At 45.3% G+C, this 15502-nt stretch overlaps 1 protein-coding gene across 2 annotated transcripts in view; it reads right to left on the reverse strand.

The window, feature by feature from the left end:
* ZZEF1 (zinc finger ZZ-type and EF-hand domain containing 1) overlaps positions 1 to 11182 on the reverse strand; it is a 73182-nt gene extending 62000 nt beyond the window's left edge. The window contains exons 1-4 of one of the 2 annotated variants that reach the window (XM_083587333.1): positions 10510 to 11182; positions 3226 to 3370; positions 1238 to 1432; positions 170 to 341 (exon numbers count right to left, since the gene is read on the reverse strand). In XM_083587333.1, coding sequence (XP_083443459.1) covers positions 170 to 341; positions 1238 to 1432; positions 3226 to 3370; positions 10510 to 11082 — 1085 coding nt within the window. In that variant the 5' untranslated portion in view covers positions 11083 to 11182. The remainder of the gene's footprint in view (positions 1 to 169; positions 342 to 1237; positions 1433 to 3225; positions 3371 to 10509) is intronic. The other variant, XM_083587334.1, reaches the window with a different exon arrangement.
* Between the last annotated feature and the right edge of the window lie 4320 nt (positions 11183 to 15502).

The raw sequence follows: 15502 nt of genomic DNA on the forward strand, positions 1-15502 counted from the left end.
GGGATAGTGGTTGGAGTCCAACATCTGGACAGAACCACAATACCTCTCTTCTACAAGTTTGAGAGTCTTATGTTAACCAGTTTCCATCCAAGTCAAACAAAGAAGAGGAACGTTCTGCTCTGGAAATCCCAGAAGCCTTGTTAATAATGAAATCCAGCCTGTCACTCACCGTATCCAGTGTGACCGAGCACTCCCATCAGACTGCCAGAAGGAGGAGGTCTCTCCATTTGTCATTTTGTCAATGTCTGCTGAATTGGAGGAAGTTTCTATGTGAGTGTAGCACTTTGAAACTGATTTGAGCTTGTCTAATTCCTGGTTTCCATTTAAATCACTCGGACATTCTGTAAAGAGATTGGAAGAAGCGGCAAAGACAGGTTAAGTAAAAACATTCATATCAGCATACTGACTTCTGCTTACCTCTTCCTCCGTACCCCTACCTTCATGGCAATCTACGAGACCTTTGAGGAAGTGATTCTCTTTCATTTCCTTGCAACACATTCATTGAGAATTTGACTAAGGGAAGGCAAGTAACCACTCTCGTCTAGTGTTTCCTTTTCTCTCTTTTTTTTAAGGGCAGGTATTGAACTGTCATCCAAATAGTACAAGTATCATCCACAGACTTAACTGTTAAGCAGACTGTGTAGATCTGGCTTATGGTTTCTTTAGGTCCTTTCCCCTCTCTTGTCAGGAGCTCAGTTGCCCAGGTTCACTATTAAAGGACTTATAGAGCTGCCAACCCTTAGGAAAGCCCACTCTGAGTTCCCACATGAATTGCTAATCTGGGCACACCTGATGATTGGATGGGGGGATGCCCAGAGCAGATACTCATACAGCAATGCAACAGGCAGCCTCCTCTGAAGGTAGATAATTCTGCTACGCCTTTGTATTCTGAGTGACTGAATGACCCACATCACAACCTATGCAGAACAATTACAGTGAAGGGTGATCTGGAGAAGACAAAAAAGGGGGGATGGCACCCATAGTGACAAAAATGCCACACGTTAGTGGAATCAGAATTTAAACATGGTTCAAATAAGAGAGGCATAGATCGGCATCTCCACCTGCAGAGGAGCTTTGCCTCCAAGGATGTATTGATACTGAACTGCTCAAGAAATTATCCTGACATGGATATTCAGAAGATTGAGAGGAAACACAATTAAGATTATAATTGCACCTCAGTGGCTGGCCCTGATTATAAACATTTTAGGTGAGAAGAGGACAAATCAACTTCCAATACCTTTTTCTTTTAGGAGGAGCCGGTCTAAAGAATCCTTCAGTACGGAAGATCGCATGGTGCAAATATTGTTGAAGTACTCCAAGACTGGATATGGGATGACTGTGCTGGCGATACGGTGCCGGTGCAGGAACCTCAGGATCATGAAAGCATGGAGACTAAGGCGCTCATTCAACTCTGAAAATATGTCTACAAAACCTTGAGAAGGAAAGGGAAAGGCAATAAGGTGCATACATATTTTGGTAGAGACAGAACATTTCCTGCTTCAGTTAATTAAGTGGAACTTAATTCTATCACTCAACTGGCTAGAACAGGAACAGAGGAATCTGTTGCCCCTCCAGATGTTGGTCTACAACTCCCATCGTGATGGGAATTGTAGTCCAACAACATCTAGAGGGCCACCGGCTCCCAATCCCTGGGCTAAACATGAGATTAGTTAAATAAACCCCACTCAAGTCACCGCTTAGGTGCTTCCAAACTATGCTAGTGGAAGGGGAAAAAGCAGCAGCAGTGCCCCTAAGAAACCATATGAAGCTACTGATAATTAAAACCAGAGTGTGAGGAGAAGCATATTCAATCAGTGTGAGCAAGTGAGGAAGCACATTTGGCCCCAAGGAACAGGCTGATGGCTTAACTGTGTGTGAACCAAGTAATCACTGTATCCTAAACTACTGAAACTGTTTTGATATAATCCCTACAGAATGGTAGGAGCTGGTAGCAGCATTTTTCCATGTTGTCTGATCCTAGAAGTTTCTGGAAATATGACATGGCCCTTGTTTAAAAATCCTAGTCCATTCCTAGGTTTGGAGGATATGTTTATGAACATGGGTGCAGAATCTCCCAAAATATCCAGTGTTCAGAAACTGGGAGTAGCCACACTCTATATGACTATCTGTTCCTTACTTGGTACCTTGAACCATATCCTTAACCTCTTCTAGCTGTGAAAGACTGCTAAGACCTGCTTCAACTCAACTATGGGGCTCAAATAATGCAAACAAACTAGTGAAACACGATGCAAAAGAGAGAGAGAGAGAGAAAGAGAGAGAGAGAGGGAGACCCGCAGATACTGTTCTCTTCTCAGACCTTTTCCTAGCACGGAACTCACAGCCCTCTCGCAGGGTGTCTGAGGTTTCCCCCCCAGATTTAACAGTTTTCATATATTTTAGACACTGATGTGGTGCAGTGGCTAAGAAGCTTGAGCTACGAAGCAGACAGTTGCTACTCTGAATCTTGCCTCTTATAGAAACTTAGTGTGGACCTTCAGTAAACGTCAATCTCCCTCTATCTACATTGATCTCCCATCTGTAATATGGGGTCAATACTGGCCTTACCTTAGCAAGACTGTGAAAGCACTATGAATATTTGAAAAACAAGCATTATTATTAGCTATGAGTACTTTTATACCCTGACTGTTTATTTTGGGTGTGCCCAAACAAAGCTACTAGAAACCTCGCAAAGGTTTGGCACTGCCTCATGAGTCATGACCATGCACTTCTCAGGAAAACACGAGCAAGTCAACATGACAACTCCTGAGTAAACAAGTGATTACAAATGAACCCCTTGAATGGTTCAGGGTGAAGCTAGCAATGGTGATAGAATTGCACACTTGAGCTAAGTGAGATGCCCAATCAATGATTCCTTCTGCTATTGCATATGTTAGTTTTCACCAACCTCGTCTTATCCAGATGTTTTGGACTACAACTCACATAGCTATATATCAACTGGAGAATGTGAAGCTGCCTTACAGTGGCAGAAGAATCATCCTAGGAAGAAAGTCCCAATGCAAAGTCTCTCCCAACCCTACCTGGAGACGCCAGAGGTTGAACGTGGGACCTTCTGCTTGCTCTACCTATGAGCTATGGCCCTTCTCCATTTGCTCTAACACCAGGCACCTTCCCAGGGGGTTACTGTCATGCTATCTTAAGTCTGTGGCCCATTGCATTAAGATAAATCCACAGAAGCCATCTCCCTTCTTCCTTCCCATTTCTTACCTGGGACAAGCGAACAAGCCTGCAGCTGCCTGATCACGTGACTAAGCTCCCCTTGAAGATTGGCTCCGCTGGAGTTCTTGAGAGCCTCCAGCATGTTCTCCACATCCACTGTGCCATCACCCTCAGGATCAAACTGAGCAAAAGCCTGAAGGGGAAGAAAAAAGATCAGCAGTTAGATGAGCAGAGGGGGAGATCCCTGTTTTATCGTGCCCACTGTCAACGGTCTTTTAACTATCTCAAATGGAAAAAGCAATTTTCTCCATTGACACAAAGTTATAGCACACTGGGTATAACTTGATTTAGAAGGCAATCAATCACCTGCAGTGAATACTCATCTGATACTCTCTAGATGCAGCTGGCCTTTAGTGTGGCGACACTTTACCCTTTGAACTCCCTTCCGTTATATCTCAGGCACTTTTGTTATTGTCTTTTTGGCATCTAGAGACCTTTAGCTCTGTTGGTATCTGTGGGATTGATTTTATGAATACAGTATTCAACTGTTTATATATATAATCAGCTTTTAAAGGGGGTGAACACATGCACACGCACACAACTTGTTTTAACTTGCATTGCCTTTTTGACCAATGGCTATGGGAGCTGTAGCTGAGTCAGAGAAACAGCAAGTAGTTCAGAGATGCCCTCTGAGTCCATGGCTTCAACAGAGATCTGAAATGATCCCCAAAACTAGTAACAGAATCTCACTGGTTGTTTATCACAGTTATTGCTTTAACAAAATCTTAGACTGGACATGATGTTCTGTTTTCTTGAGTCAGCTGGACTGTCAGTACGCTCCTGCAAACCTATTAAAAGTAGTAATAAACCAGTTTTCTGCCAAGCTGCTACTGCACTAAGGTCCTGCTTTGGGGTTTACTACAGGCATCTGGTTGGCTGCTCTGAGAACAGGATGCTGGGCTGAATGAGCCACTGATCCAGCAGGCTATTTTTATGTCCTTAGAAAGGACATACTTTTTTAAGGTATCAATTTTAGCTTGTTCTACTTTAAGTTTCCCTCAAGATGTAACCCAGAAGGGACTAGATTGCGAGCCCCTTTTAGGGAGTGTGATCGACACAACTGAAATTGTTGTAATGCAACACAGGATAGGGCCGTCTGTAAACATACCTGAAGTGTCTTATGTAAGCAACAAGGTTGTTTGCTTTCACCAACTAAAGCTAGTCTCCCTTCTGGTCCTTTAACTAATCCGTGATGGCCAAAGGTTAGATATACACATGGCATCAGCATAAGGGCTCAAGGCCTACTTGTTTGAGCTAAAACAGCCATTTGAAAAAAGGGCAAAATACTTTCTTTCCATGCCAGCCCATTTTGTACAACTGACTGTAACTTGTTCTACACACTGTTGCGTGTGCATCATTGCTGAGCATGCTGCTTGTAAATGGATATGGATTATCCTCATTTCAAAGGTCAGCAGTGAAAATGCTTGTCACATGCTTAACCACAGCATGGGAGGACAGACTATGTGTTGGCAACCAGAGTGGTGTTTGGCTAAGTGACCTCCCAAGTAGCACCATTTAAACAAAGCTGGCCAGGTGATTTGTTTGCAGTGTACTACTGTCAACAAGTACATCCAATCCTAGTTTGCATGAAAAATTATTGTGATTTGTAGCTAGCTGTAACTGCAGAGACAGGGAAGTCAGTGCCATTTAGCTCTGGAAGCATGTATATTTACCTGCTCTGCAGTTGGGCTATAACCTTATCTGAACATGTACTCTCTGGGTGAAAGGCAGGGAACAGTTGCTAGGGGAAGTAAGTGTGTTCACCTGTCCCTTCAGTTCAGCCACAATCTCTCTTGATATAAATTTGCTGAGCTGAAGCCATGTGTGGGTGGATTTGCTGGCTGATTTCTGGGGTGCCAAAGACCTCAGAAGTGACAGGTGTTTTATTTTAACATGGTGAAGGCATCTTCCAATTACTGTCCTACATTGGTTGACAGTTCGTTTCCATGCCCGATTCAAGGTGCTCACATTAACTGTTCTAAACCCTAAACAATTTAGGTCCCAAATTTATGAAAGACCGCATCCTTCCTACAGACCTGTCAAGCTCAGTAGAAGGGTCCCCTTGGAAGTTCCACCACCCTCAGAAGGTTTTTTGAGGGGAGCGGTGGCCCAGGAGAGGCCATTCTCTGCTGGAAGGCCCTAAACTGTGCAATTCCTTCCGCACAGAACTGTGTCCAGCTTATTCAGTATACAGCTTTTGGTAAATGCTGAATACGCAGCTTTCCCCCCTGACCTTTGATACCTGAGATATGAGTTGCAGGATCCACCCTATTCCAGTGAATGTAGTCCGTTTTAACTGTTTTTAATTCTGAATTTTATGTAATAAAATGATAAATGATAAAAGTAGGTTAGATTGTAGTATTTGAATTCTCACCGTCGGTCTCAGATTGTGCCTCTATATAGCACAATCAGAAGTCAGGCAAAATTGTTATGGGCATGAGTGGTTGATTGGTAAAGGTGTTGTACGAGGTCGGGAAGACTTCCGCTGGTTGTTTGAATGGATAGAAAGCAAGGCTGTGCAAACCTTATGCTTTCATGTTGGTTAGGAGCTTACATCATGCCACCTTGGCAGCATTATGGGCTGAGCAAAGTCTGGCTGCTCAGCCTCACTCGCCTCGGAGCTCCTCAGTGTGTCTATTGCCTGACAACACCATAACAAGGGGGGAAATGCTCCCTGAATAAACCTGGCACCAAATTATTTCTGATTATATGTACAAATCTTTTTGAGTACTCTTGTATATGTCTGTTTACACAAATCCCTTGAAAAAGCAACATCCATGTGCATGTGCTCTCCTCTACTGTCTCTGTGGGGTATGGGTTGATCCGGGGGGAGGGAGGCAAGAGGTGAGCAGAGGAGCTGGCAGCCATGGCATTTGATAAAAAATTCTAAATGTGCTCAGAGGGCTGAAAAACGTTGATGCCCGCTGTCAATACTATATTCATCTTAATACTGCGTGGACCATATTAGGGGCTCTTACGTGGCAGAAAAGTTCCAACTAATTTTTTAGTAGACAATAAATAAACAAGAGTTGGAAGAGGAAGAAGATGGGCTCAGGAGAGGTGCGCAGAATGAAAGGTCTGAGGGAAAAGGAAGAGAGATGTTTTCTCCACAGTGTCTGGGATGATGGATCTGTGATGCCTTGTGGGAACACCCCAAACTTCTCCACTGATCCTCGGAGTTGGCTAGTCAAGCCAACCCCAATCACCCCACCCAGATTGTCAAATGACACACTCCAACTCATGGGAATGAACAAGTGCCAGAGACTCAAAGTATACAGAATGCTGTACGGAGAATTCTTCAGAGCTGGAAGCATCCTGAGGGTCAACCTCTGAAGTGGTCTCATCAACCACATACAGGTTTACAGACTCAGCTAAAGTAACTTGGGTTCCTGAGAAGTGAAGCTTTTTCTTCTTTAAAAAATAAATCTCTGCATATATTACTTGTGCTCAAAATTTCAAATAAATATCTGAAATACACAAGCAAATCATCTGGACAAAAACAACAACAAGTGGAGCTTTGACCCAGGCTTACAAGTGACAGAGATTCAGAGCCAACACCCCCTTTTTCCATTCACTTAAGCAGGAGGAATCACAGTTCAAGGGCCCAGCCAGGCAAAAGCACTTCAGGAGGGTGCAGAGTAGGGGCAGTGAGGAGTGTGGCCTGTGTATGAGCTTGACCCGCAGAGAGTTCTGAGGGTTGAATAGAGAGACCTGGAAGGTTGTTTGTGGTCCTCAAGAGCATATTTGCAAGTGAACAAGGAAGTGTTGCAAAAAGGCAGAGAGCTCTATGCATTGCTAAAGCCTAAGGGCCAGCAAAATCAAACAGCTTCCCTGCCTGAGCATCAGGTCATGTTTCTTAACAGGGTGTTATCCCCTGAACCTTTGCCCTGAAGTGTTCTCTTTCTCTTCATACTATCACAATTACATGTTACATAAAGGTGAAACTGTCCACACCCACCCTAAAGGCAATGCAGGCGTTTGCAGGCTCAAAGCAGGCATTTTTCAAACAGCACTTAAACTGCTTTTTGCATTTTCCACAACAACTGCTTGGATGTGTATTAATTTTAAATCAATTCTCTTCCATTTTCTGCCTCATATAAAACACACTGAGGAAACAGATATTCCAAACTAAAATAACTCCTAGCATCACTTATGAAAAACAACCAGCATCTGTTCTCCTTTGTAGGCAAACATTGTCATGAACCCTGTTAAAATGAAAGGAGAAGGATTATTTAATACTTCCCATAATTAACTGTTTGTGAAACCAATGTCCCATTCTACAGGCATTGCCCCATTTGACAATCACACACTTGTGAAGTCCTAAAAAGCAGAGGAGAAACACAAAATTCAATCTGGGTTCATATGCAATAATAATCTCACTTTAGAAACTCCCCTAACTACCAGTATAACATACTGTAACTTCTAACTTCCTTTCATGAGCAGCAGCTTCTGCGAGAGATTGCAGGGTGCCTTTTAAGGAGTTAAAAGCTCCAGCATATATGCTTCAAAACCACAGACACTCCTTTGGATTGGAAGAGGGCACTACATTTAACAGCATGGGAAAATATATCCTCTGGGTCATGCTTTCAACAGAACTGCAGGTTATTTATGGCCATGGGTCATATGGGGAAAAGGTTGCTTGGAAACAAAACTTAGTACTGGACCAAAACGTGTAATGTCAGTATTGCAAGTCTCCAAAACACATTCAACCAGTGCACTGCTCTTATCATTTTATTCCCTCCTCTGAACCCTATATTTATCCTAACCTACCACAGATTCCATTATGCTACTTCAATAATTTGAAGCATTTGTAAATTCTGATTCTCATCTTGGTAACTTCTAAACCAGGCATAGGCAAACTCGGCCCTCCAGATGTTTTGGGACTGCAACTCCCATCATCCCTAGCTAACAGGACCAGTGGTCAGGGATGATGGGAGTTGCAGTCTCAAAACATCTGGAGGGCCAAGTTTGCCTATGCCTGTTCTAAACCATCGCTGGGGAGCCTCAGAACTTGGGGCCAAATTCTCTGTGGCCAACAACAGCATTTTAAATCTGCTTCAATAGGCCACACAGAGCCACTGCTGCGGGAAGGAGACCCAGGTTCACACCTGTCCACCCTCAGCTCAGGGCTCACAAGTCATACTCTTACCCTAAGATGCATATCTGAAAATGCAGCAGCCCACCACATAAGATGGTTGTTGAGTAGACAACACAGATAAAGTAATATAAAGCATTTCACCAAGCCACAGAATTGCTATACAAAACTGTTAATAGCAATACTTCCATCTCAAATCCATTCCTGGGCAAGACTCAATAAACACACAGGAGCTCACTCCCAAGTTTCCATAGAGCTGAATAGCAAGGCTACAATCCTACAATGCTGTACGTTTCCTAAGAGGGAGCCCTGAAGCGAACACAAGTGTTTGCTGTAGAGCCCACTCTGCAGGTGGTTGCTGTCCTGCCTTGTGCATTTCCTAAAGGAGAAACCCTAAACTGAGCACATTGGAGCTTACAGGTGAGTAAATACTTGACACAGGAGTGCACTGCAAGGCCGCAGCTGCCATCCCTGAGCACCCTTCCCTGGGGAGTTAAGGCCCCAGAAACACGGAGTAGTTCAGTTCCAAGTATACATGCAAATAAACAAACGGAACCCAGTCACAATATATTAATAAGTAGAACACACGAGGAGGGGGATAAGTGATACAGTAGAGGGGTGTTTTTTTTAAAAAAAGTTTGCATATTCAACTTTTCAAAGTTGCATTTTTTTTAAACTTGAATTTGTTTGTGAACTCTCTGAGCTGCTTTGGAGACCTTTTTTTGACAGAAAGATGGCAAAGATATAAACTCTAACAGCACAGAGAGGCCTGCACTGCGAACCTGCCATCCTACTTTGCACGCTTCCTAAGAGTAAACACAAAAACACTTACTTGGGAGTAAACACCACAGAAGAGTGCATTGCAAGGCTCCCCTCTCTACTTTGCATAAGAGGAAGTGCCAGAACCAAACACAGCAAGTATTACATAAGTGTGCACTGCAAAGCTGCTGCCCTTGGGCACCTTTCCCTAGGGCAGCAAACCCTACTGAGCAGAGATTGCCCCTCCACCCTTCCTTTTGGGTGCATAGGCTATGCTGCTCAAACACACGTATGTAGATGCAATCCCCTCAAACAGAGGAAGCTGCCATGTTGAATCAAACCACTGGCCCATTTGGCTCAGTATTTTATACAATGATGAGCAATGGCTCTCCTGGATTTCAGATGGGGGGGCGGGGGGGTCTCTTTCCCAGCCCTATCTGGAGACAACATTGGGGACTGAATTTAGGAGCAGGAGCTCTGCCACAGAAAGGTGACCCTTTGCTTAAAAGTAAAACAAGATTCTAGTCCTCATTTTTCTGAACATAGAGCTGATTTAAAGAGGAATGTATGAAGCTGCCTTGTATTGACAGTTGGTCCATCCAGCTCAGTATTCTGGACACTGACTAGCAGCTGCTCTCCAGTGTTTCAGGCAGAAGTCTTTCTCCAGCCGTATCTAGAGATTCCAGGGATTGAATCTTGGACCTTCTGCATGTAAAGAAGGTACGCTAACAGCGCTTCAGGTTTAAGTGCAGTTTGGACTAGGATCTGAGATAGCTAGATTCAGAAAAGTTTTCTCCTTAAACAGCTGGAGGGGATGTGTGACATGTCAAGGAAATGCCTTACTTGTGAGTGGTGGTGATAAACATGACATCTGTATAGTACTATCAGGTTTAGGGATTCTAGTCCTCATTATTCTAAATAAAGGTCTAGTTTAAATAATAACATAACAAGCTGCCTTATACTGAGCCCATAGTGGTTCATCTGGCTTTGTATTCTCACAACCCCAGAGTCGTCCGCGACTGGACCAAAGGGTCAGGGGTACCTTTACAACTATTTGTAGCGGCTCTCCAAGGTTTCAGGCAGGGAGCCTTTCCCCAGCCCTACCGGGATATGCCAGAGACCAACGTGGGACCTCCTGCACGCAAACATAATGCTCCACCACTACCCTGTCCACTTTGCCCTAAAAATAAAGCAAGACTCTAGTCCTCGTGATTTCAACATAGGCTGCTTCAAACAGGAACCTAGGAAGCTGTCTTATACCAAGGTAGACCTCCGGGGTCCACCTGGAGGAGGTCTCCCCCCCCCCAGCAGCCCTGCCTGGAGATGCCAAGGGCGGAAAGTGGGGCCTCCGAAGCACCTGCTCCACGCATTGAGCTGCCACCCCTTTCCCCATGGTGGGGTGGGGGGCTCCCGCTCACCTCCTCGCTCCTGGCTCGCTCCTCGGCGGCGGCGGCAGCGGCTTCCCCTCCACTCCCGCCTCCTCCCGTGGCGGCTGCCCCGGAGGCGGCGGATGCTCCCGCTGCTCCTCCGCCGCCTCCTCCTCCTCCTGGCGTCGGCCCGGCACGCGCCTCGAGGGCCTCGCAGAGCTGCTCGAGGCTGACGGCGTGCTCCCCGCGGCCCAGGCGCTCCTCCAGCCAGCGCACCAGGGCGGCGTGGTGGCGGGACAGCAGCGGTTCCGCCGAGGGAGCCTCGCGCAAGCGGGCCGCGGCCTCCTCCCTCAGGCGGGCCTGGCCGAGCAGCACCGACGCCGCCGGCAGCAGCGGGGACGGGGACGAGGACGGCAGGGAGGCCGCCGATGGAGGCGCCGAAGGCCGGGCGGCGGCCGGCGAGGAAGAGGACGAGGAGGCCGCCGCCGTCTCCATGGCGCCCGGCGAGGAGGCCTCCCTGGCGGCGCTGCCGCTATTCCGGGCGCCTCCTGCGGCGGCGGCGGCGCAAGGCGCCGTTTCCTCCTCCTCTTCCTCGCCCTCGCTGTGGCTTCCCACGTTCCCCATGGAGCGCCCGAGCCCGGCTTCCTTCTGCCGGCCGCTCCTCCTTCAGCTCGTCCCTGCGGCTTCCCTCAGGCCGCCGAACTTCCGCCAAGTCGGCGTCGCAAACGCCCGCTCGCCTAGCGGCCGTTTTGCGTCACCCGGCCGCAAAGCAGCGCCGAGGACACTAGGGCGCGTTCAGAAGGGCTCGGTTTGCGGCAGCGTCGCCCAATAAGGAGATGGGTTGTCGGCTTGGCGGCAGCGTCGTGCACGCAGCCCTTCTAGGGAGGTGAAGGAACCGTAGCCTCTATGGTTCGGAATGTTGTGGCGCCGCCCAGAATTACAGTAAATACAGAATGGGAACGGCCCCCTGGTGTCGCTTTACGGCAGTGTCGTAAATCCAGCCTCTACGCTATAATAGGGATATTTATTAAAAACATAGGAAGCAACCTTATACGTACCAAGTCAGAGAATTAGTCTATCTAGCTCAGTATTGTCTGCACCAGGAGTGGCCAGCCATTTTGGGCCTGAGTGCCACATTCCCTTAAGAGGGCCACATTCCATTCAGGCATAGCTGTCAACTTTTCCCTTTTCTTGCAAGGAATCCTATTCGGAATAAGGGAATTTCCCTTTAAAAAAGGGAAACGTTGACAGCTATGCATTCAGGGCGGAACCAAAAGCAAAAGTGGGAGAAGCATATGCAAATTTTGCATTTGTACAATAGGCTAGTTTCTACACACTTGCCTCTTTGATTATTATTATTAATCGCATTTATAGCCCACCTTTTTCTCCAAGGGCAAGTCAACATACATAGTTGTCCACCCCATTTTAGTCCCCACAACAACCCTGCGAGGTAGGTCAGGCTGAGGGGCAGTGACTGGCCCCCAAGGTCACTCAGCCAGCTTATGGCCAAGTAGTGGATTTGAACCCTGGTCTCTCCCAGGCTTTAGCCTGCCCCTCTTAACTGTTACACAAGGGTTCTGAAATCCTCTCTCCAGCCAGGCAAACGATTCCGTGAAACATTTCAAGGACTCATTCCAGCCAGGCAAAAGGACTCAAGAAGGGTGCAAAGCACAACCCAAAGGCTGCCAAAGTGAGAGAACAAGCAGGACCGAAGAGCAAACCACAAATGTTACTTATATGGAGCATCTGGTAACGCCGCTGCCCATCCAAAAAGACTCCCAGAGTGGCTTACTACAGTCGGTTGAAAACCACACAGCCCCTGTCAGACAGGTTTACAATATAAAACAAAAGCCCACAAGAAAAACGGGGATAGAATAATAGGGTGGAAATCAAACTTCGCCAGCAGTTCTTAAAATGACCAGTTGACACAGTTCAGAGGTGCCTGGGGGACGTGGCCTTTTGGCAGAGCTGATGGCATGACCTCTGCCTCCCGTTGCACCAGCACTAGAGCTCCCTTAGGCCTTGCTGCTCAAGCAGAATCCGAGGTGGCAGGAGAACCCTTTTTATCCCCCTCCCAGCCCAGGAGGAGCCAATGGCCAGCATGGGAGAGCCAGCCAATGTTCTTCCCTGAGAAGCTGTAGTGACACTGCTGGCCACGTGGGGCAGTGGTCCGCCAGCTCCCGACGCTTTACTGAGAAGCTGCAATGATGCGCCTCACCACTTGGGGCACTGCTCAGCCGTTCCCGAAACTTGTTTTATTTAACCATTCCTAACATTTTTTCTCATCGCATTTTCTAAGCTCAGTAACTGACTGACCCAGGGGGTGGGGTGTGTGTTACAGGGCAAGTTTGCCAAAGATGATCAAAGCTATTGGTCGTAGAAGGGGTCCTAAGAGTCATCTAGTCCATCCCCCAGCTATGCAGGACTTTTGGCACACAGTCCCCATCCAGTTTGAAACCAAGCCAGACCCGCTTAAGCTTTGCAAATGTGCTAGCAATTTGACCACCAGGTCAATCTAACTGGGTTATAAACATGACTTTACTTAAATTGTTAAAGGATAAAGAGTTTTGATCCATGTTTTTAAAAGCATTATATGTGTCTATATCATAAGCATAAATGTATGTAATAAACATTACCTTGCTAGGTTACCAAATACAGAAGCCCTACTGCTTCTTCTTATCAGGGATACAAACTTATTAAAACCATGTATTTTTAATTATGACAGTGGAGATGGGATTAAGGAGGAATGCTGTTTCTGGCCAGAGAGACTCAGGATTTTGTATGTGTGTGTGTGTGTGAACTTGAATCGCTTTATCATTTGTTAATTTTATATGGGCAATTAGTTCTGTGATAGGAATTTTATGGTCTTAAATATATGGTAATGTTCATAAGTGTACCAACCAAGCACGTACATAGATCAGACCTTTTCCCCTTATGGGGTATCCAAGAGCCCATATAGAGTCCTTACGTGGGTTCCCTTTGGTAGGAGAAAATAACAGAGGCCAACCAGAGAATATTGAGAAGCAAAGCAGCTAGTAAGCCTGATTTTTATTAAAGCTGTTGCAACAGGGTGCTCCCCTCACACGCAGGAGGACGGAGGAGGACCCAGAACAAAGGTGTGCCTGCCCTTATACTGTATAGACATTTTAAATTCCCTGCCCTGGAGCTCAAGACCACCCCTCCATACATCATACATATATCACAGAAGGGGTGTAACCCCGGACCACCCCCCAGAAACATCATACCTACATCACAGAAAACGTGGTCTACAACAGAAATTTGAATGTTGTTGTTTTTTTCTGTCTGCCAGTATTAAGTTGTGGGTGGACATAGCAGCTGACACAGAGATTTCTCCAAGTGGTTCTTTTTTTAAAAAAAGTAATATTTATTAAAATTTTAAAGGTTACAAAAAGAAAAAAGAGAAAACACCAAATTAAACAAAAACAGTACAATACATCATAATAAGAAAAAAGAAAAGAAAGAAAAATCAGAAAAATAGAAACAGTTAAAAAACACAACGAACCTTCCCATAACTTATCTTTCATTTTCTTGTTTCCTTGACCTCCTCACACCTCCCTTTTTTGTATTCTAGTTCAGTTAACCATTTCAGCAAATACTTTCCATCTTTCCCAATTTTTGTCCTATAATTTATCTTAATATAATGTAACTTTACTTTCCCTCTTTTCACCAATTAACAATCTATTTTTACTTAATCCTTTATAACATTTCTGCTAAAGCCACATATCTTCATTCCAACATCCTTCTAACATTCCTTAATTTTACAATGTTTCTGTAAATAAACTTTAAATTTCTTCCAATCTTCTTCCACCGACTCTTCTCCCTGGTCTCGGATTCTGCCAGTCATTTCCGCCAGTTCCATGTAGTCCATCACCTTCATCTGCCATTCTTCCCGGGTGGGTAAATCTTGTGTCTTCCAGTACTTTGCAATAAGTATTCTTGCTGCTGTTGTGGCATACATAAAGAAAGTTCTATCCTTCTTTGGCACCAATTGGCTGACCATGCCCAGGAGAAAGGCCTCTGGTTTCTTCAGAAAGGTATATTTAAATACCTTTTTCATTTCATTATAGATCATCTCCCAGAAAGTCTTAATCCTTGGGCATGTCCACCAAAGGTGAAAGAATGTACCTTCAGTCTCTTTACATTTCCAACATTTATTATCGGGCAAATGATAGATTTTTGCAAGCTTGACTGGTGTCATGTACCACCTGAAGATCATTTTCATTATATTCTCTCTTAAGGCATTACATGCCGTGAACTTCATACCTGTGGTCCATAACTGTTCCCAGTCAGCCATCATAATATTATGTCCAACATCTTGTGCCCATTTAATCATAGCTGATTTCACCGTTTCATCCTGAGTGTTCCATTTCAACAGCAAGTTATACATTCTTGACAAATTCTTAATTTTGGGATCTAACAGTTCTGTTTCCAATTTTGATTTTTCCACCTGGAAGCCAATTTTTTTGTCCAAATTATATGCCTCCATTATTTGGTAATAATGGAGCCAATCTCGCACTCTATTTTTTAGTTTTTCAAAACTCTGTAGTTTTAATCTATCTCCCTCTTATTCCAAAATTTCCCAATAATTCGGCCATTTGGCCTCCATATTGAGCTGTTTCTGAGCCTTCGCTTCCATTGGTGACAACCACCTTGGGGTTTTATTTTCAAGCAAGTCCTTATATCTTGTCCAAATCTCCAAGTGGTTCTTAATAAGCTGGAACTGAACTGAACTGAACAGCTCAGCCGGCCTACTTTTATAGGCAGCCGGCTGTCAACATTGTAATAACAACACCCCAGAGTTTCCCGCCTAAATTAACTTATGTGGACCTGAGTGAAAACTATATACACAATACCTGTGGTGGCCAGGGTGAGAACATCAATACATAACACCCATACATAACATGCCTTCTCTGATTGCCTTTCCTGGTAGTCTGCTCATTCCTTTGAGATGGTGATTTCCCAATTCCTGAGACAATGGGAAGGTTCCCTCACCCCCTCCCTGCACGCAGAGAAAACATTTCGT

The sequence above is a fragment of the Podarcis filfolensis genome (assembly GCF_964270895.1).
Source record: "Podarcis filfolensis genome assembly, chromosome: 15".
NCBI lineage: Eukaryota > Metazoa > Chordata > Lepidosauria > Squamata > Lacertidae > Podarcis > Podarcis filfolensis.